This window comes from Myiozetetes cayanensis, unplaced genomic scaffold (assembly GCF_022539395.1).
Source record: "Myiozetetes cayanensis isolate MyiCay16 unplaced genomic scaffold, myiCay2020 scf5-8, whole genome shotgun sequence".
Classification (NCBI taxonomy): Eukaryota; Metazoa; Chordata; class Aves; order Passeriformes; family Tyrannidae; genus Myiozetetes; species Myiozetetes cayanensis.
This window is the reverse complement of record NW_026087742.1, coordinates 61,152,007-61,174,688: the sequence shown is the minus strand read 5'-3', so window position 1 is coordinate 61,174,688 and position 22,682 is coordinate 61,152,007. Positions and strand designations below refer to the sequence as shown.

At 39.0% G+C, this 22,682-nt stretch overlaps 1 protein-coding gene and 1 long non-coding RNA gene across 7 annotated transcripts in view; one reads left to right on the top strand and one right to left on the bottom strand.

Moving 5' to 3' along the window:
* LOC126649363 (uncharacterized) overlaps positions 1-17,739 on the top strand; it is a 90,650-nt gene extending 72,911 nt beyond the window's left edge. For all 4 annotated transcript variants that reach the window (XR_007631025.1, XR_007631027.1, XR_007631028.1 and 1 more), the window contains one exon: positions 371-17,739. This is a non-coding gene — a long non-coding RNA (uncharacterized LOC126649363). The remainder of the gene's footprint in view (positions 1-370) is intronic.
* KCNRG (potassium channel regulator) lies at positions 14,036-22,080 on the bottom strand. 3 transcript variants are annotated; one of them, XR_007631013.1, is made up of 3 exons: positions 21,499-22,080; positions 19,904-20,074; positions 19,581-19,683 (listed from the first exon to the last, which is right to left on the bottom strand). XR_007631013.1 is itself a non-coding variant. In XM_050333442.1 (2 exons), the coding sequence occupies exons 1-2, from the start codon at positions 22,074-22,076 to the stop codon at positions 14,186-14,188; spliced, it is 678 nt and encodes a 225-aa protein (XP_050189399.1). In that variant the 5' UTR covers positions 22,077-22,080; the 3' UTR covers positions 14,036-14,185. The 3 variants fall into 3 exon arrangements, 2 of the variants coding, with proteins under 2 accessions (XP_050189399.1, XP_050189398.1); XM_050333442.1 differs by lacking the exons at positions 19,581-19,683; positions 19,904-20,074 and adding an exon at positions 14,036-14,285; XM_050333441.1 differs by lacking the exon at positions 19,904-20,074 and having other exon boundaries at positions 17,624-19,683.
* Positions 22,081-22,682: the final 602 nt, after the last annotated feature.

Sequence of the window (22,682 nt, the reverse complement as noted above, 5' to 3'; positions counted from 1 at the left end):
ATAACGTAGCAGCACATAATGGTTTGTGGGTTTTGAAAAGGTGCAGGCCATATTGTGCTGCCTCAAAAATACAAGGATTTCATCACCCTGAAGAGACATACCACTTAGGAATTAGTCAATCTGGTAATGCTGATGTCTGTCATACTTTAGCAGCACGTAAATATTGGTGTTAAGACTGTAAATATCTCCAGTATTAACTGTGCTGCTGAAGTAAGGCTTGCCACTTCTGCACGCGAGTCATGGAAAAGGACATTTCGTGTATATCATATGCCTTTTTGTTGCTGCAAATTTGTATAGTGTCTGTTTTATGAAGACTTTCTCGGCTTTTGTTTGTATTTTCATCTGTTCAGAAAATATTTAAACTTCATAGGGACTGATCGTAAATAAAGGAAAGACATATATAAGTTTGCTTTGGTTTACCTGAAAACTGAACTTTTTAAAGAAGCCATCTCAAGCTACACCTGTCTAACAATGCTTTGGTAAGTGTGGTTTTTTTATATATTTAAAAACTATAAAAATTATGTTACTTTAATTGTCAGTATTTTATTAATAAAACCCTTAAAACTGTGTATTCATTTTTACAGCATTTTTTAAATGAATGGAACTGGGAAATTTTTGGTCATGCTTTTAGCAAAGAGAACTCACAAAGCAAAAGTGTCTTCCAAATTTTTTAACAAAACCTATTAATCACTTCATTTCTGAATCTGCTATAGACACATAACAGTTTTATTGTTAGAAGTTTAAACTGTGGATCCGACTGAATTTACTAATTTTTTTCTCATCTTCCACTAAGATTTTTCTCTTGCAGGAGAATCTTTCATTGAGATTGAAATCACTGCAGTGAGAATGGAAATTACTTGGGCTCCTTTCCTTTTAAAAGCTGCATGCAAGAACTGTGTGGTGAGTCAAATGTAGACTAATGGTTATGTAAATGTCACTAATTTTAGATACAGATCTGAAAGTGTGTTTCCTTTTAAGATTTTATTTTCTTCACTATCATGACTCAGTATCACTTGCTAATCTAATTTTATTAGCCCTGTTGTATTTTACCATTTAAAATACGCATACCTTCTTCAATTAAGTGCTCACAGAGTCAAGTTTATATATCATATAGATGTTTTAAAAGGAGGAGAAAAGCTTATCTGCGCTGGGGATTTGTTTTCACTTCAGCCTTCACAAGCCTGCTACTGGTGCAGTTGCACAGGTACAAACATGATGTAGATGAATATGAATCCAAGTTTTTATAATTCATAAATTTGCATTATTTGACTGTATAGAATTTCAACCTGGTGTATGTGCTGCTAAAAATTACGCTTTTCTTGTCTGCTACTGCTACAGATTTGAACTGTTGAAACTACTGATGGCTAAAATTCTCAATTTAGTTCAGACCTGAGCAGTTCTCAGTAGCAAAGCTGTGCATAATTAGATAGCCTATGGCTTTTCGTAAAGAACACTTCCATGTGTACCCTTACCTTTTACAGGTCTCTTAAGATATGTGACCAAAAAGAGGTTGATTATTTAGAAAAAAATATGCTATCTGACTCAAAGTTTGGATAGCTTTCTCACTAAATTTCTTAAAGTAGCACTATGTTATTTTTGCTTATTTTTAACTACTTAATATTAAAGACCTGCACATACATTTCAACTGTTTTAAAACTTAAAACTGCTTGGCTGTACCAGGTTCTATGAGTTATAAAAGAAAAACGTGTTATTCTTCTACTATGCCACTTCCTTTAAAGGTCACTGATTTTTGTCAGCCAACTGTAGACTGCTGCTTGCAGAGGATCATCCATCCTGTTGCTCTTATAGATCTGGTGTTTTAATATATCCAGGATTTTTCCCAGGGACTTGTATGAGTAGATATGAATCTAAGGAGCTGATCAGAAAGACCTGAGAGCATGCAACAAGTAAGTCTATTTGCATGGCTTTGTCAAAGTCCAACGGCCAAACCATGTGTTCCTGACTACTTCATTGTGTCCATGTAGGCCTTCATGGGATCAGTGAAACAGGCTGTTTCCTTCTGCTTCTCAATGCAAACCCCTATCACTGGCACAAGGCAGGAGATGGCAGAGAAGGGGAAGAAGCAGAAGGGTGAAGGTTGGACCACCTTGTTTGTTGGCTGTAGCAACTTAAAACAGTTCAGTGACATGATGAAAATACAATCTGAGCATTTGCAGAACCAGAGTTCAACTGAGGAACTGAAGTTCCTGTCAGGATTAAGAAAATTACTTGAAGTGCTTATGAAGACCTACTCAAATGATTTGTATCCTAAACTTTTGGAAAGGATGTTGTATTTCTCACATGGTTCACAGGTGGCTTAAATAATATTAGTAGTTATATTTTCCAGAGGTTTGCCTGCATGGATGGTGCCACAGGCTGTGACCAAATCAAACTCTCTGCATTGCAACTCTGGGATCCTAAGGACTGTGCCTGATGTGAGAAAAGAAGACTCACTGTTTTCAGTTCAGGTGCTTATTTTCTGCTAGGCTTAGGAACTGCACAGGAAAAAGATGCCTAATTCATATAAAAGAGAAAGAAAGGTAGGCCTGCTTGAAAATAAACTGAGACTAGTAGCTGTATAGGTGTGAAAATGTCTAGTGAGAGGAGCATGTCTAAAAATCTAGTGTTGAAAGACTGGAGCTGAGAACTGATAGGGGAAAGACAGATCTGATAAACTGGAAAATCTGAAGGATTGAATTGGGTTGGGCAAAGATTTAGAGTTTGTTTCTTGAAATTGGAAGAAGCAGCAGCCTGACAGAAAGGATCTGGCTTGAGGCAAAGAGAACGAGTCAGGCCTGGGAGAAAGGGCTTGCACACTTCAGATCATTCCTAAAATTCACTAGGGTGTTCTGCACTTGAGATCCAGAAGGGAATGTAAACTGTTAAGTAGTAGCTTTTGCTGTCATCTGCAAAATGACTGTCAATTTCATTCCCCTCATCATATTCCACATAGAAAAGAGCAAGCTTATTAGTACCCTTGGTTGCTACTTTGTGGATTTTGTTCCTGAAAAGGAATCCCAAAATAAGAGTACTTAAGGTAGGAAAGGAACTCTGGAGATCATCTAATTCAAGCAGAGTCAGACAAAGCAGTTTCTTTAGGGCATTGTCCAATCAGGTTTTGTTTATCTTCAAGGATGGAGACTCCACAACCTATCCTGTTGAGACACAATTTCATGTAGTTAATTTTGTACCTGTTGCCTCCTGTCCTATCACTGGACACAATGGAGAAGAGTCTGCCTATCTCTTCTTTGCTACCCCTTACCTCCATCAGCAGGTGTTTAGAAACTTTGATAAGATCACACAAACACAAGCCTTCTCTTCTCCAGGCTGGAAGGACACACAAACACAGGTTTTTCTTCTCAGCTCTCTTGGCCTTTCTTTGTGTGGAAGATTGTTCAGGTCTCTCATTGTCTTTGTGGAAGTAAATAAAATGCTTCAACTAATAAGGGGAATTAAAATTCAAAGGGGGAAATGTTTTTGTGGGGGCAATAAACAGAACACACCCTGATAACTGTAAAAAGAACATGAAGATCACAAAATGAAGCTATAAGAAGTTAGAGAACTCCTGCTTTAAGGTTCTGCAATCTTCATTTGCCCCCTTGTGTCAGTGTATTATGAAGCAATCTTTGTGATCACACAGAATATTCAACCTAATGATAGGACTGGCCTGGTGCGGGTGCTGGGCCAGGGAAGATGTTTTTGGGCAGTGCCAACAAGAAGCTTAATGCTGAGGAAACACTGGCAGTTCACATTTGTAGGTGAGTTTCTTGGGAGTTGTCATTTGAATTAAAATACTCTGTAATGTTATGTCTGCCCACAAGTCTCCTATCTTGTTAAAGCATACCTTAAACTGTGGCATAGGTAGTTTCTACACCTCGATGTCACATTTAAAATAGGGATAATAGAAATTTCCCTTGAATTGCTGTTGGGGTTTTGTTTAAAAAAACAAACCACTTTTGTTTAGTAGCTGTACTAGAGTACATTTCCTCATGGAATTTTCTATGGCATTCGTCAGTTCTGATTTTGGAGCAAGAGGTGAGTATTGTGTATCTTTTAAAGATAAGATCTGCAATCAGCTTTCCTTGTTACCAGCTCAAGTTGAGAAGCAGAGTTTCCATATTGGTGATTCATGGTCTACTTGTGCAGTCCTGTGAACGCCCAAGTACTCTGATTTCTGTCCTGTCTTGTCACTGATTCATTTTGCAAATGTGACTCTTATTATTAAATACTTGTGCCATTTTTTAATGTCATTTCATGAGTAACATCTTCAACATTCTGTAAAATATTCTATTTACACTGAAGGTAATGTTCACATTTGAACTTCAGCATATTTGACAATAAATTTACCCACGAAGACCTATTTTGCAGAAAGAATGAGTGAGTTGTACAGTGGTAAGCAGTGCATTGTTAACATTGTAAAGTAACTCAAGACTTCTACAGGCTATTGTTCTTCAAATTTCAAAACCAGTTTTCTTGATACTTACTGCATATGGCACACTTTGCTGAGTGAGAGTGGTCTGCACTGGGTATTTAGATACAGAGATCTGAAAATGTTTCAGCTTTTCCCTTAATCATGGTATCTTGTTAAGTATTGAGGGAAGTCTGTCCTAGACAGCTAGCAATACTAACGGTAATGATGGAAATTTGAAATGTTTAGACTTCCTTTATCTTCTTCATCACAACCTGTCATAGAAATCACAAGAAATGATAGAAATATATCCAAAGTGGTGAGCTGCTATTTTTTTTTAAACAAAAAGTTTAAAATGTACTTGAGGGAAAACTTACATCTGAGATATATGTGAATCTCCTTTCTAAGGTGGAAGTTGTGTGTATCAGAATAAAATGTTTACCTATAAAGAGAAATAAGAAATAATTATGGAAAAAAATGCAGTGGCACAAGTGACAATGCTCATCTTTCTGTGAAGGGGATAATAATCTTTGGAGTATTTTTCACTTTACATAGTTTATTTCTGTTAGAAGTTATTTAATGGCTCTCAGGTGCAATTCTATTTCTTTCCACATTTTATTCACATATAATAACTGTATTTGTTAATAAATCAAATTTGATTTTATCTAATATTGCTTCTGTCTCTTAATGTAAAATTTGAACCTTATTTTTGAAAGTTCTGAAATTAACAAATTAATTATAGCAGCATTTATCCAGCTTGTAACTTCAGTCTAAAGTAAACAGTGCTGAGTAGCTAAAGGCTGACTTAGTTTCTGTTGAAAGACATGAATAATATATCCATATTGTTCTTTTATGCTGTTTATAGCCATAGGAGACAGATATGGATAGAAAGTTTCACATTTCCCTATGTTTCTGCAGGGCAAGCAAGTGGCTTTATTACCTATAAAGGAACCTTCTGTAAGCAGCTTTTACACTTTTAAGTGGTTTTAAAAGTAAAACATTTTGGAATCTCTCAACAAATACACAGAAAAACTTTTAGTGTTATAAAATTTGAAGTATATAAGGCAAAAATTATAGCATATAAAGTCTCAGATGTATACATTTTAAGCTTTTATTGAAAGAAAGGCAAATTAAAAGCTTCAGGGGTTACATTATTGGACCAGTTAGAACAGTCAACAATAATATATGACTGTGGTTCTACAGTCCTGTGATTCTCAAGCCAGACAAGTTTTGGGACTGAGAGCCTTCCTGTTTCCTTCAACATCGTATGGCTCTGATATTTCCATGGTGGTTTCACTGAATGACTTTAGGTTAGTTTTTGGTATGCTCAGCCAGCTGAATGTGCTTGCTACGTGAGCAACAATGCTGGCACCAAGAAAAGCACCCTCCACTCTCAAGAATGGCAATCCAGTTTAAATTTAAAGTTTAATTGCTTAAATCACTGTAAAGAATATTCAGGGCCTTATTCTTCCTTTCTTCATAGTCCTACAGAGAGGCTTTGCCTATCTGCTGTTTAAATCAGTATTAAAGAGACTAAAGACATCTTCATCTCCCTCTTTCCTTCTGCAGAAGATTGGTATCTACATAGAAAACCAACACAAAAATGCTTATATAGATATAGCTTCTTAGCATATGGAAACAGCTGCAACACACCTTTCCTGTCATGAAGACATTGTGAAAGTGTCCCTCTTTCCCAACAAGCGATATCTGGGTTTTTTTCAGACACATCAATAAATACATTAAAACTGTATTATCCATCTATGTATAATGGAACTTCTGACTCAAAAATAAGAAATTTTCAGTAACATGAGACAAAGGTGGACAAGAGCTCTAATGTTTTGCAGGTATGAAATCTGTTAAATGGCCTGTGTGACAACCAATTTTAGGAAGTGTCTGTGGATGGTAGGTGGTACAGTCAGAAAAAGGATTTCACTGCAGCTTCGATAACATCGTGTAGCCAGACAGCCCCCTGTTGGTTGTATTGTTATGGAGGTTCCAGAAGGGAATAGTGCTTGAATTCAGCTATTCATTGCTTTCAACAAGCTGGGGGCTTTTCATTTCCATATCACAAATAGAGAAAATGGAGGGGGAAAAAATGTATGTGCTTGTAAAAACTACCTTTGAATCAAGTTTTATCTCTTGTGTATAAGAGAAATGTTAAAGCCTGGTTAAATAGAGTATCTGCGCAGTTTCTTAATGCCTCTTAATGCCTCTATAGAAGCTTATTTTTAAAACGCTATAGTGAAAATGTAGAGCAGTACTTTGCCCTTGTGAAAGAACTTAAGACTAGCATACTTTAATATCACATTTACAGTCTTACTAATGCAAAGTATTTAGATAAACTGCTGTCAAGAATTAAAGTAATAGATTTTAAAACATAAAAGTTTGTAAGCTGGCAGTGAACTAGCCAGATACATGCTCCAGCTTTGTTTAATGGCTGAGACTCTCTTGTAGGCACATCTAAAAGAGCTTCTGCTATTTAACAAGTCAGTTTTACCAAGAGGCTTGGGTTTGGGTTTTTTTTTTATCTTGTTTCCTTTGCTTTAATCTGTTCTTTGTATGTGTTTTAAATTGCTACCAATGCAAGTAGCTGCATACTTCCAGTTTGTGTTTTCCCACAAGCTGAGAAACAAAAACCTTGTTCTTCAAGTGAAATAGGTATCTAACATATTGGGAAATTAAAGGACACAAATTAGGTATTTTGGCTTTTTTTTTTTTTTTTTTTTTTTTAACTAAAAGTGCTTGTAAAGAGAACCTGGGATCTCCCTTGTAATGGTTGTTGTATATCTGTGTGATAATGGAATGCTGTGGGTACTGTATGAGGTAGCCAGGAAAGTTTCCAGGAAAGACTCTGTCTCAGAGGCACAGGGTCTTGTGCTTTGACATAAACAATACAGAGGTGATCTCTTTCTGTATCAGATAAGGCCAAGGTTATAACAGCTCATTTTCATCTGAGGAACTGGAGTTGTGGCTGAAAATCCGCAGCTGCAACAGTGTTAGAGAAACTGATATAAGAGTTAATCTTCTACTACAGTACAGAAGACAGCATGATTCCAAGAAAGCCAAAGTGCTTAAGGTATCTTTCTCCTATTCAAAGCATGTTAAAAAAATCTATTGTAATCAGATATCTTTAAACTGTTGGCAGAAGCAACAGAGGGTGAGGATACATACTGTGATTGAAAAGGGGGAATGGGAAAGATGGGGTCAGACCAAAGAGCTGGTTTAAAATTGTCATGACTTGCTAAAATCCGTCAGAAGAGTTTAAGAAACTGGCTGAAACAAGGTGAGGGTACTCTTCCATGAAATAGAAAACCTGGTTTTCAGAAGCCCAAGGAGATTGAAGTTCACATCTCTTCTGAAAAAGGACCCAGTGGAAGTTGAAGTTGCCCACAGATGTTACCCATCTTTCTTGTTAAATCAAGGATATGTGCAAAACAGAAATCACAAAATGGTTTTGTTCAAAGATTGTTGGCAGTGATAGCTATTACTCTTAGCAGATGAAAGCAAGCTGCAGGTAGGATTTCAAAGGGTAGTGGAATTTGCTTTTATTGGACTAACTGTGCAGTGCCTTGCAATTCCATATTCTTTTCCTAAGATATTTCCTGAAGTAACAGTAAAATGAGCATACAATAAATATAAGTACCCATTAAAGCACACTAAAGGAATACCTTATGTTTTCAGTAGATGAACACTGAGATAACTAAGTATTTCTGAATTGCATCACAGATCTCTGTTATGCCAAAGTTCTGGTTTTTATTGCTAAAAAGAGCACCAGTAAAGGTGGCTTTAAACTGCTTTATGCTCCTACATTCTCTAAATCTGCTGAAGATGGAAAGCAGAGAGCAACTACATGTCTGTTCAACAGCCAGCAAAGGGATTCACCTCTTCCCTCCTGCCATCTACCTTCAAACTGTTTTCTTGTGTTTGAAGAAGTTTTTTGAGTTTCAGGGGAGTTTGTTTGTTTGTTTGTTTTACAAGAGAATTTACAATCCTCCTCACAAATTGGCAGCATAGGTAAGAGCCTGTTCTAGGTTGAAGAAGATTCAAATAACTTATCCTGCTCAGAAAAATTGCTACATTCTTCCTCTTATGAGGAGTGGTTACACACTCCATTTCCAAATCAGGATTAAACTTTAGGGTTTCCTCATGGTTCTTGGAGTATCTTTAATTTTTATTTTGTTTGAACAGTTTTAGTAGCTTAGGACACATAGGTAACTTGCAGAGCTCTTACATTGTGTCCCATTATTTTACGCTTACTCAGGCATAAAGCAGCCTGAGAAAGGCACTGCCTTCCTCTATGAATGTATCTCAGTTTCCTCTAGAACTGCAGCTTTTAGAGGCTGCAGTTTAGCTGTGAGCAGTTGTCCAGAGCAGTGGAGACATTTTTAATGGTAATTGACAAAATCCTAACTGTATCTCCATTTTTGGTTTTGTTGGGTTTGGGTTTTTTGTGTTGTTTTAGTGGGTTTTTTTCATATTTATTGTAGAGGTTTTTAAAAATAGCACCTGGTCCTGGTGATATGTAATGTTTTGAGTTTCTCAGGCTGGCAACAGGCTCTTCTTTTGAGACACTTAGGCCTGGGGAAATTACTCTGAATCCCCATAAGGCACATCCTTGAGATAGGAATTTCTTTGTCACCCTGTATGTTGAAAACAAATAATTTATATTGTGCTTCTTTACCTTTGTAATTTTCTTTCATCTGCCTCTTGGTATTACATAGACAAAACAAACAAACAAAAAAAAAACACCTTCCTGAATTCTATTATCTTTAAAAGTACTTGGAATTCTTGTGTGTGTGTGTGTGTGTGTGTGTGTGTGTATGTGTTATACATTGATATACAGGTGCTGCTTGCAACCATTGGTATCTGCATCTGGAACTCTTGAGTGGGACAATGTTGTTCAGCAGCACTTGTGAAAGCAACAACTGTTTCCTTGTGCAAGAGCGGTGTTAATCCTGCCACACCCTCATTTTTTTGACTACCAGTGTCTGCAAAGAGAGCTCTTCATTAGCCAATGATAGTAGCAATTTTCTTTTTCGCTAATCTTTATTTGTGTTTTCTTATTCACTAATTTATATTAACACTTAAATAGATATTAAGATGTGGTTTAGTTTAGAAACTGTAGCATTTCTGGTTTGTTCAGGGTTTTTTTCTCTTTGGTTGGAGAAACTGCATTAGCCTGTGAAGAATTCCATGTCAGTGCATACCCCACGAATGAGCACAACCTCCCTGGCGTTCAGACACTTAGTGTGTGATGTAGTGGTGTCATTAAAGACTATCTGCATAAGATACATTTTACTTGACTTGATGAGCATCACATGAATCTTCTGAGAAGGCTGAGCAAGCAGAACATCTTGCCTCAAGATGTCACAAGTGATACAGGCAGGCACCTGGCCTCTGGTTCTAGTTTGCCTGTGCAGAAACACTTGAGAAAGACCAGAACTTTTTTGGTTTTCCCACTTCTTGTCCTAGGCTGTCAGCAAGTCTCCTAACATGGCTAGACCTTGATTAGAGGGTGACAAGGAACAGAACATTTGCAAAACAGATCCCGATCTGTTTCTACATAAATCCTGAAGAAGTTAAGCATAGCTCAAACCTGGGAGCACCAGGCAGTCCAGTGATGCAGAATTGGAATTTTTCTGGTGTGTGGTCTACAGTTCTTGGATCCCTTGGCAGCCATGATTCTAGAGCAGAAATTATCAGTAACAATGACACCAAAATTAAATATGGCAAGGTCAAATCACTTTTGGATAGCAGTGTTATGAAAGTTCAGCAGGGCTGAACACTTGTTAACCACTTACAGGCTTTTTTGACTCAGCAAGTTAATCCTTCAACAGTTCTCCTTGCTTATTCTGCTATCCATTAGACAGGATAACTTTGGGGCTAGACAAGAAGAGTTCACAATCCTATGCCTTTGCATGCAGAAAATCCTGAATGTATAGCGTGCATTTCTTGCAGAGTCGAGGCGATGCAGCCTCTTTATGCACAAGACCAACCCCCACCTTGCTACAACCTCCTTTCAGGTAACTGTAGAGACCTTCTTTGTTGCCCCAGGCAGCCAGCAAGAGGACAACAGGAAATGGCCTCAGACTGTACCCAGGGAAGGTTTAGGTTGCACATAAGGAGGAATTTCTTCTCAGAAAGGGTAATTAGACATTGAAGTGGACTGCCCAGGGAGGTGGTGGAGTTACTGTCCCTGGAGGTGTTTAAGAGAAGACTGGATGAGGCACTCAGTGCTGTGGTCTACCCGACATGGTGGTGTTTGGTTGGTCATAGGTTGGACTTAATCTCAGAGGTCCTTTCCAACCAAATTCATTCTGTGAAAGCTGCCTCCAATAACAGCAAATACTGATACCTAGAGCAAAGAGAAGCTGAAGTTTTCTCTGCTGCAGAAGGAGCTGCCTTCTGAAAATGAGGGTCTCAAATAGTGTATTATTAATATTGCAAATACTAATTTAAAATGGTTAGAATTGCCACAGACATCTCGGGAGGAATTTAGACATGGTGCAGTAGAGAGCATTGATGGCAGTAACAACATTTCCAGAGACAGACATCTTTATAAAAACTATTTCCTTATGGGTTTTCTGAAGCACAGGCTTTGCATTCTCTTTGTATAGACAAGGTTGTTCTTAGATTCCCAAGACAAGTAAACACCAGTTTCCAAGCACAGGCATCACACAGCACAGGTTTTCCAACCATACAGACCTTCATGCCCTCCAGGAAAGCAGCACAAGACTTTGCCTCCAGTAGAAGACCTGCATGCTTGTCACCACTTGTTTCAGAAGAGCAAAAACCCACATGTGCATGCCCTGAACACTCCATAAGTGATTTAAGAACTGGCATTGGATTGTTCATTCATGGCTTTATCTTGGCGCTGAGGGTAGACAAGAAGATCATCTCTACAGAATAGGGATGATCCAAACCGTATCTGCCTGATATTCCACTAGCCTTGTATGACTTCACATGATCAGCTTTTCTGTTCAGTCTCAGAGCCTAACTCAGAAGCTCAGTGAGAGCATGGGTCATGAGTCAGAGGATAGTGAGGCACTGGGAGGGGTTGTCCAGAGAAACTGTGAATGCCCCTTCCCTGGAAGTGTTCAAGGGCAGGTTGGATGGAGTTTGAACCACCTGGTCTGGTGGAAGGTGTCCTTGCCCATGTCAGGGAGGCTGGAATTAGATGATCTCTAAGGTCTCTTCCAACCCAAACTACTCTATGATTCTGTGGGTCTGACTTTCAGTAGCCATCCACAAGACACTGCTACAGCACAGCTTATGAGTACAAACCGTAGCCAACAGAGAAGTCACACAAGTGTTCCTGTGCCTGTTAGTGCATTTTCCAGCCAAGTTCTGCAGGGAATCTCTGAAAGATGAGTCTTGCAAATGGATCACCTTTTGTCCATCCTTTTCCCAAATGTATCCATAGAGATACAGGGACTGCATATGGACACTAGGAAATTCTAGATTGCACTGTCACACTTCAAATGTCAAACTCTATAAAAGCAGAAAGCATCATTGGCCTAATCAAGATGGGAGAAATATCTCAGTTACGTTAAGAGCCATGCAGATACAATTTTTTATTTACATTTCTGACTTGGCCATAGTTAATCATTGAAGATATTAATGTGTTCCAGAGATCCACAGTTTACTGAGCCATCTTTGGAAGATAATGTTTTGAATGATCATAGGTAGCAAAGGAATATTATATGGCTTAAGGATCAAATTGCAAGTGGGGAAAACAATGTAAACCGGTCTGTTCCAGGAGATACATTTCCAGTTTATGGAAAATTAGGAATTTACTAATAGGGTTAGTGCTCACCATACTGCAACTGGAATTGAAACAAAGTCCACCAACAGGAAATATCCAGAAAGTATCCGGCAGGCTTGTCACCCCAGTGCTGCCAAAACAGTGCTGTTATTCTGATTTTCAGAGTTTGTCTATTTGACCTTTGAAAGCTTAGCTTCTCTTTGCAGATGTAAGGAATCAGCATGATTAATCCATCTGATGTCTGGATCCTGCAATGTCTCGCTTCACAGCATATATGCAGAAATTACCTCCTAGAGAAAAATTCTCTTCCTCAGGTATGCAAACTATCGATGTAAGATGTTCTGAAGATGCATTAACCTAACGCACTGGGGAAAAAAAAAGTCCCTATAGTCTCAAACATTTACGTCTCCTCTGTAGGTTGTTCTGTGCCATTTCCATGTTCATATAGCAGCTATCACCCACCCATTCATTCACCCCTGTGAGATCTGCTTTTCCTTATCCAGTGGAATTGACATTTCTGACAGCTCTGTTAACTGTCCTCCCTTCAATAAATTTAAATCTATTATTTAAATTTATGTCAATAAATTTACTGAAATAAGTTGTGTGTCTTTGGTCCCACAAAAGCCATGATTCTTTCCAGCCTAATTTTATTCCTTAACACCCTCTCTCTGTAATAGGAAAGAAGGGAGTTGGCCGCCTTCTGTGGATCTCTTCTGCCTGCCCTCATCACGTAGCCTTTTCCTCTGTTCCACCAGTACCAGGCTGAGGAGTGGGCTGAAGACGTATTAAAAACACAAAGATTAAAGGATAGAAGGATGAGCATGCCTTCTGTTTATTGTTGAATACAACATTGTAAATAAACCAGTATGTCAGCAATTATTTTATTACTCAGTTTAGATATCACTGGGGAACAAAAACAAAAACTGTAGACCAGTCTTTTCAGAAGGCCCTCAATGAAAGCTACCAACTGCCTTTGAAATTCAAAGAAAACTCAGGTCCTGACTCTAAAGTACTAGTAAAACCCCAGACTTGATGTTTCCAATCTATTGCCTTTTTTTTTTTTTTTTCCAGTGGAGAATCAGGATGGAACAATGTTGCAATGTTTAATTCTTCACAGTTTCAGCAAGCACTCAACTGACTGCTGTAACAGTAACTTGCTTAGAAAGCAAAGCCCTAAATTAATTTTCTTCAGCAGACTTGTACACATTACTGTTTCCAACCTTTAGGGCTACATTCATCATCCTTCTGACCAGAAAAAAAGCCACCAATTATTGAACCATTCCATTAGAATGAAAACAGAGTAGAAATGGAGGAAGGATTCTTGGAAAAATTTACACATCAGATCACACTTCAGGGTGTTATTTCAGTAGAAAATACATGATGGTCTAGAAAACTGACATTGCCTTTTTTTTTTCTTTTTTTTTTTAATAGAAGTCAGATTTATTTTTATTTTATATGATGACTAGTGATTTACATTTCACCCACCCATTTGAGAGTGTTCAGGGCTCCAGGCATATCTCCAGTCAGAACCAGACTATTCAAATCATTGTTGGTCCATCCATTTGCTAGTCACAACAAGGCCTTCTGTGACTAATTATGACCTGACGGCAGCAGGAGAGGCAGCTTCAAAGAATGGGAATCTTCAGACGCACTAGCAGTTCCCTTGGTTCCCAAATTTTTTATTTATGTGGATTACATTGAGTTGACAGATTTAACTGGGCTGTTGAAGATATGGTCAAAGAAGCAGAGTCACTCCCTTCCCTTTTATTGTTTTCTGAAGACATAACAGTCATATGCATCTGTCATTAAAGAGAGGAAGTTCTCCATCACTGGACTTCATTTGGGCTTTTATTTGCTGTTTCAGTAGCATCTGGGAGTAGATCAATATAATATTTGGTAGGGAGTTGTATTTCCTCGTGATGCACTGTAAATCTTTTATTGAAGGTACTCCCTCTGTTTATTGTTGAAAATCGATAAAAATAAACCTTGTAAAGTTAAAGCCTGGCAATGGTTCAGCACAAATCAGAGGGAAGAAGCAATGAGCCTCCCTCCTCCTCTTGGATAACTCCCAGCTTGTTTCTCAATGAATATTCAGTAACACTTTCCAGCAATCTGGGAACAAATTTTAAAAAAAAAAAAAAAAAAAATTCAAAGTCATGAATGCTTCGTTGTGAACTCAAACAGGGCTTCTGATCCACTTTGGTGGCTTTCTGGTACTGAATTGGAATATACCTTTAGACTTATCCACTCCAGAGACAGACAAAAGCACATCAGCCTTGTTCAGCTCAGATTAAAGGAGTTATTGCTGAGCATTGGAAAGCTGGGAAATAACCAAAATAGGTAGAAAGTAGGAAGAGCCCAATGTGCAGAAAAGTTTCTCCAAAGATAACAGAAGTAACTACCCCTGGGCATGATACAGTTACTCCAGCATCATTCTTTCACCCTATGGCTATTATTCCTCATATACAGCCTCTTAGGGAGCACTTTTCTACTATTTCCATGAAATTCAGTGGTTTGGAATTATTTAGTTGAGGGGGAAATTTCCCAGTACTGTGGCCAGAGCAAAGAGATCAGTCTTAATCTAAACAGTATCTCAGTCTATAGTATCAGTTTTAATAGCTTTATTTAAACTTCTATTCTTAATAAATTATACGTTCACATGAACACTGGCTGCAGAACCTGTAAGAATGCAGTGACTGCACTTCCCAAAGAAACAAAAACCCCCATGAACTGTCATACTGAAATCAATACTCAAAGAACAAGAAGGTATTTCACAACAGACTCTCTCCTTCCTGCTATCAGCAGATTACTGAACAATTTGGGTGGTAAATAAATTACATGTCCCCAGAAGAGATAAGAAGGACATGAGAACTTTCCACTGTGTGAAGAAGCAGTCATAAAGTTAGCTATAAGCACAAAAAATTACATCAATCACTACAAAAGGAAATCATCACAGTACAAGAATGGGAAGATGGGAAAAATGTGGTGCCTCTATCCCACTGGGATATCCAACAGGCACCAAAAGATTGTGCTGGTAAAGGCCTTGACAGGGCTTTACATAATAAGGAATAAATAAATAATATAGAAATACAGGCTGCAATCCAACTATAAAGGAGGGAAAGGTGATTAAAATACAAAAGAAAACGAGGTGTTGCCTTTCTCAGTCATCTGCTGTTTACAAATCCACCAAGCTATCACCTCTTCTTAGACGATCTACTGCTGCCATGCAAACTGCTGCCCGTGTGGGACAGGATGATGGTGTTATCTTACCTAGTGATCTGTTTACTGCTCTGGCAGTCTGCTTGCCTGCTACAAAGCCAAGGAGAGCTCACTGCTTGCTGTGAGTGAGAGAGAGGGCTGCCCCAGCACTGCAGCAGTCCCTTTCTAGCATCTAGGACAGTGGAGCAGTTTGCACATTTCTGCTGAATCCAGGGAATAATAAAAAGGTAAATACAGCAGTTAAATTTACTGAAATCAGCAAATTTTGCATCTTCCCAGGAAAAAGAAAGGAATTCTCTTGAGAAAGTTGGCAATGACGATGAAGTGGATCATGTCAGGGATAACAAATTTTGTCATTGGAAAAAGGAGTCTAAATGTGTCAAAATCCCATTCCTATTTAATCAAAAATAGAGCTAGATGTGAGCAATCAGAGCTTCTGGCTCTGTCACATGTAAAAGCATGACCAAGTCACCTACAATACATTGCTAGTCTAAGAGAGATTGTGCTGTGAGGTATCAGAGTTAACTTGCCTGCCAAGATCTGGGTGAAAGTACTCGGTTTAACACATAATCTGGTTTTGACCAAGCAGCTTTTTGAATCACTCAGACTTGTAGTCCCCATCAGCCAAGTTCACTTCTACTTGTACAGCTGTTCCCTTCCTCGCAAACGCACCCGTGTGAACCACTCTGCTGAGCACTTACCACATGGTCTGCTCTCCGCTGCATCCCTGTTTTGGGGGACCTCAGAACGGAAGGGGCAGTAACAACATTGGTCACTCCTAAATTCCTGCCCTGGTGCCTGCAGGTTACACTGCACACCTCTCCAAAGAGGGCACAGAAGAACTGTCATCCTGGCTCAGCGATGCTTTGCAGTAGCATAAATAACCATGCAAGGTGGAGGCCAGCTGAAGATCCTCCTAGTAAATCAACACTACTTTTATATTAACTTGTCTTCAAATGAACATAATTTTATCCCTTCTTCCATGATTATTGCGATTTAGTTGTAGCTTGAAGCTACACAACACCAGTAGCTCTACCATCCCTGCTTTCATTTTCTGTATCAAGAAATCCAGGAAGGTGCTTTCTGTTGAAGAAGCAGCTTCAATTAAATTTATTAATTCAATTAACCTTCAATTAACATCATTAGTTATCCTACTAGCCACAACACATTTCTATCAGGTTCTTCACACACACACACACTCTCAAACTTATTTAAGCAACTATCAGTTAAAAAAAAAAAAAAAACCAACAAAATGAAAGTGTTGTATAAGAGCCCAGTCATGTTCTCTGCAGGCACACAAGTGACAGAAGGTGACAATTCACAGTTCATTGCTAAGTAAGAGTAAATGCTAGAAGAACTCTGGGAATCCAAGCTTGCTGACAGTCATGTGTTTCGCTTCAAAAAGACATGTAGTCTCACAGTATGCCATTACCCAAGGTCAAGGTAAAGCATGTACAGTCCTTTACATGACAGGAAATTGCACTGGTATATTTTTCCAAATATAATGAGAGCCAAAATAATGCATTCATAGAACGATGTTGGTGCTGAATAAAAATTAATCCGTGAGGGGAACCAAAAAGTGTTCAGCATTAGCCCATCATAAGTTGTTACTGAAATGGTTGTACCAAATATTCATTTTGCGAAAGACGTGGACCATGGGTGATGCCATAGGTTAAAACTCCAGGGCTTTTTAAAGAAGGAAATATTTCATATTTTCTTTCACTTTATTTATAAAAAAAGTAATCCAAACTTCAATTTTCCAAGTGGCTGCTACAGCAAGGAAAATAAAGTCAGTATTCTTGTGGTAGATGAAATAGTGTAACTGTTACAATGAGAGGTTCTGAAACTAGTCTCACTTAGTTTACATCGCTATTATCATCGATCATTTAGGGCATGACGTCTAAATACAGCCTCAAGTCTATTTTTTTAACTTTTTCCATAAAAAGTGGTCACTTTTTGTCTTGCATTCTCATTATTATTGGCAAGTTTCTCCATCAACAGTATTCACAATCAACTCACTCAACACTCAACATTATTGTTTTCATACAAGCAGCGTAATCTCTGTAGTACAGCAACCTGTGGGGACAGGCACCCACACAGCTGTGTCACCTGAATGCTGCCATCAGAAGTCTGACCTCAAAGCCCACCATGACAGGCTTTCTGACACAGACCTTCAGAGAAGGTCTCCACAGATTCATAGAACAGGCCAGGCTGGAAGGGAACTCAAAAGATCATCTGTGAATGATGGTTCTCATGGTAAGAAATGTCTTACTTCAAGACAAATATGAACATAGTGACATGATTGACAAAAAAAAAAAAAAAAAATTGACGTGAAAGCATTCACTCTTACATTCCTCAAAATTTATTACATTATATATAACCTGTAAGCAGCTTAAGAGATGTAGTCCCATAATCACATTATTCTCAACACAAAAAGTTCTAGAACAAGCAAAGAGGAAAAGATATTAAGATGTTAGAGAGTGTCCAAAAGAGGGCAATGAAGATGGTGAAGGGCCTTTAGGGGAAGCCGTGTGAGGAGCAGTTGAGGTCATTTGGTCTGCTCAGCCTGGAAAAGAGGAGACTGAGGGGAGACCTCACTGCAGTTACAACTTCCTTGTGAGGGGAAGAGGAGGGGCAGGCACTGATCTCTTCTCTGTAGTGACCAAGGACAGGACCTGAAGGAATGGCCCAAAGTTGTGTCAAGGGAGTTAGGTTAAATATTAGGAAAAGGTTCTTCACCCAGAGGGTGGTTGGGCACTGGAACAGGCTCTCCAAGGCAGTGGTCACAGCATCAAGCCTGACAGAGTTCTGCAGGCAGAAGCATTTGGACAGTGCTGTCCAAATGGTGGGATACTTGGGGTGTCCTGCACAGTCCCAGGAGTTGAACTTGACAACCCTGACGGGTCCCTTCAAACTCAGCATATTCTATGATTCTATGGTCAGCCAAGAAGGCCCAAACAAGCTCTACTGGGTTGTTTGTAGTTCTGGAAAGATGGTGTTTTATCAACAACAAAAGCCAGATGCAAATAAGTGATCCCTGAAGTTATTGCTATCTTCTTTCCCTGCCTTGAAGGGAGGGCAAAAGATAATTTATAAAGTCTCGTTAACTTACCTCTCCCAGTACCTGAGCTAATTTTCGCATTTTTACAAACCTTTGTACAGGGCTAACATTCCCAAGGCTTTTTAAAAGCCACTGCTGCCAAGCCTTCCTTCTAACTGTGCTGCACTTAACAAGCATTAAGAAGTCCTTTGTACTATTTTGATTAAAACTGTACTAACTCTTCCATCTGAAGGACTGTTTGTCGCATTTTCATCCTTTTTATAGTTAAATCTCTAGAAATTAGCTGACCCTTTGCTCACAAAGACCTTTATCATTTAATTCTCAGCACTGAAGAACAGCTTAATGCCTTCAGAGTGGGAGGAGGACAGAGGAGTATTCTACAAGAGACAGTAATGTGTTATTTCACAGAGCCTGGTGATGGCTTCACAAAGCCACACAGCAGCACTGCTCCGGATCTTCCCGTTAGAGCAATTAGCTGCTCTCAGCTAACTGCAAGAGATTCAGTGAGAAGGAGAAGCAATCATCAATCGTTGAGGTTTGAATTCCTCCTCCAGCCACTTCTCCAAACTGTTGGGATGACAGTTGTGTCAAGCTGTTGTTTCTTCATGTATTACAATGTTTTTAAAATCTACTTACAGATTAGCACAGAGTATAAAAATGATTTTCCAGAAGAAATGGCTGATGCTTTGTGAGTCCCCATATAAATCTTAGCCACAGAGAAAAACAAAAACAACCCTTGAAAATGCTGGAATCTGGTCCACAAACCCAGCATTGAATCTGTGGTTCTTTTATTTAAAGTTGAAGAGGGTGGAGCAGTAAAAGGCAGGAAAGCAATTTTTTTCCAAGTACTTGGAAAAAAAAAAAATTGCTTGTTTGTTACTTCCCTCAATAGTTGCAGTTTCAAACAAGCCAACAAAAAAAGGCCACTAGTGCTGACACACCCCTCTTCCACCTTTAAAAGATGAAAGGAAAAGCCTTTATTTCCCTTTCTGCTTTTGGCCTCCCCTTGCCTTTGCTACCCCAGAGCTCCCCGAGGGTTGGTTCACCATGACAGTAAGGCCTGCTGGCCTCTTCATCCTTTCAAAACTGTAGCATTCAACCTTTTCTTCACTGGAGACTGTCCTGGCACTTATGAGGCGAAATCCATCTTTGAGTAAAGTGTCAAACAGCAGGCCTAGCACATTAGTACCATTAATCAGCTTCCTATTATCAGGCTTTATGGAAACATACCTAAAAATCAGAGAACAAAAAAAAGGCAGTTACAACACACGTTAACTGCTTCCTGATAGTGCAGGTCAGCACAGCAACCAAGGTTCTGGATATTTTTTAACTCATTAAGGACAACTGAACTCTTTCCTTCATTAACAGTAATACTCAGTTCATCCAGTTACATGTCAAGGAAGAAGCACTTCTCTTTCACACACCCCTCCTATCCTCCCCCAAAACTTACTTTCTTGAGAAAATAGCTGTGACAACCTCCATCTCGTTTCACTCAACGGAGGAGAGGGGAGTGGCAGGTTCTATTTAATGCTGCAACTGTTTTTCAGGTAAGAGTAAATGATGGTCAGTGAAGTTCCCATTCACCCCAAGAGCATCACTTGCCAGCACATGGGATTTCTCTCTACAAACAGTGACATTTATTGCAAAGTTACCTGGTACAGCAGGTCTTGTGGCAACAAGTATGAAAATCATTTTCACATTGCGTAAAATTCTACCTGATATAAAGTACAGTGTAAGAATCTACCCATACATTTTGAGGAACAGAAGTCAGGTAAAGATACTATTACAAAATATATAAGCTGACAAGGTGAAACTGTTTCACAGTTCACAGGGAAGTACAACAAATATTTGTGGAAAGCACAAAAAAAGGCAAAAGAATCCACGTCACCGCAAAGAATAAGACAGAAATTCAGCAGGCAACATAATCAAACTTGACTTGTTTCATTACTCAAGATAAGCTTTTCTATTGATCTGCAGAGGAAAATTTTTACCAAGTCTGAAGAAATAAAAGAAAGAATCAGAAGTATTTTCCTTACTATTTAAGTTGCCATAACCTACGCAACCAACTAAAATTAGTAATACATTACGAAGTTAAGGTTTGGCACACGAATATATGTTGCTTCATGAATGCAGAGTAGTTTTTCTTCTACTTGCTTAGCCAAAGAAAGCTAGAAGAAAGATAAAGTTTATTTTCTTTTATAAATAATCAAAAGACTGCTGTGTTGGTTCATATAGTCAGATAGAATAACCCTTTTGGAAATGTTTCAATGAAATTTCCATAAAATTCCAGATGTTCTAACAGCCACAGAGGACAAATTAGGTTACATTTTCATATACAGCAAGAGCATGCCTCCATACAGTAGAGACATCCAGCAAAAGCTTGTTTAAAAACGTAAGTTGTCATTAGAATACAATACTGCTATCACAAAAATTACTGATATACAGTAATCTTAATAAAAACAGAACCTGGCTCTGAATTCAAAGAAAACCCACTATGGAGCATATAGTTAATAATCTATCCCTTCTCCCTCCCCTCAATAAAAGGCTCTACAAAAGCTCTCCAGTCCCTGCAATGCTATCTTGGTTTCACTGGTGGTTTTAACCCTGTTTAGAAATTCTCTTTTTCCTCTTTTCTGTATGAAAGCCTTTTGGACCATGAGCTAGTGGAGATTTTAGGCTTTCCCCCAGTACTTCACTCCTTTATTTTGTCTCCTTTGCTTCATTTTACTCTGTTTTTCATGTCTTCTAAAAGGTCATTGATGCTGTGAAATTTTAAAGCAAGTGAGGAGTAAAGGTCAGACAGAAAGACCCAAAAGAACTCATACACAAACATCAACAATATTTTAGAAAGCTGAAGAACAGACAAATCGGTTGGGTGTTTCAGAACTAGAAAAAGATACCATTAAACTACCAGAAATAAGGAAACATAGTTCTTTTCTCTCAGACAGTTTCTTTAAAACGAGCTTTGCTAGCACACAGGGTGTGCTACCTGAGCTAGAAGTCACAAAGACATCTCCAAAACGAGAAGCCACACTAGGAGAGTACCTGGCCACAAACTGGTCCCCAGCAGAGTACTCAGTACCACACTGAAAAACCATGTCGTGATGAGAAGGTCTTTCCAAAGGAAGTGGAACGAGTGTTTGCTGAGAAGGAAAAGGGCTGCTCCAGCTCTGTCCTGGCTGCTGCCCTGTAAACACAGTGACCTGCTCAGCTAGTGCCTCCACAGTGGTACTGCAGGAACCAAAGACCCGGAAAAAGGCCTGCATTTCTTGGAGAGAAAAACGCACTTCCAAGATCTCCAGCCTCGGCTTCAGCAAGTGTTCCTGGCTCAAGAGGTCAGCCAGGGGGTGGAGTCCATAGAATTCTGCTTCTCTCCGCAGCCTCTGATAGTCTGAGAAATCAGTTGGTAAGGAGACCTGTAGAGTCCTCAAGAAGTCCATGATGTAACTAAACAAAGCTCCATCTCTGTCCACAAAAAATTCTCCATTCACCAGTTTGAATTCCGGCTCATCGTGGTTCAACATCCGTGCCAGCCTGGACTCAGGGAACTGCTGCAGTGTAGAAGCCCGGGTTACATATCTCACACCTCCCACGCTCAGAACGACCACCTCTTCATTACTCATCGCTGCCTCAGCCACTCAGGAATCATAACTCTTTGATCTACACGATTGTGACTTGATCTTCCCTAAACTGCAAGGCAGCTGCAGCTGCAAGAACCAGTGAGTGGTTTTTGCAAGTGTTTAGAGTGAGGTGTGGAGCAGCAACAGGATTCCCAGGCAACAAAAATGTAAATATCGTGTACAATAGTTTTGCTTGCTGGGTTTGTTTGGTTGCTTGGAAACTTTGATTCTTGGAATTTAATGTTTTATTTTTTTAATGAGCAGCTTGCAAGGACTACTGGAATACAGTGAATAGACCGTCACAACTTATTAAACCTTCAGAGAGGCAAATGACTATTCCCAAAGTATGGCACATGTTATGTTTGTTTTCTGGAAATGCCAACTCAATGGTTCATTCCATACACTGCTGTTCGTAAGACCACTGCAAAAAGAGGTTAGATGTGCTTCAAGCAAGACATTTCAGTAGTGTATGCTCCTAAAGAAGGGCACTTCAGAGAACTCAAGCTTAAGGTTCACTTTAAATCACTGTTATCCTAAGGCCAAGTCAATACACCCAGAAAATTCAATTAACTCCTGAAACAAGATACACAAAAATACAGTAACAGCAGA

Bases quoted from the DNA above. Each gene is read 5' to 3' on its own strand.
- KCNRG (XM_050333441.1), bottom strand. From the start codon at position 22,076: ATGAGTAATGAAGAGGTGGTCGTTCTGAGCGTGGGAGGTGTGAGATAT. The intron at 19,684-21,498 runs GTACTCTCCTAG...TCTGATTTTTAG, and splicing joins GGGGACCAGTTTGTGGCCAG to GTATGTTTCCATAAAGCCTG.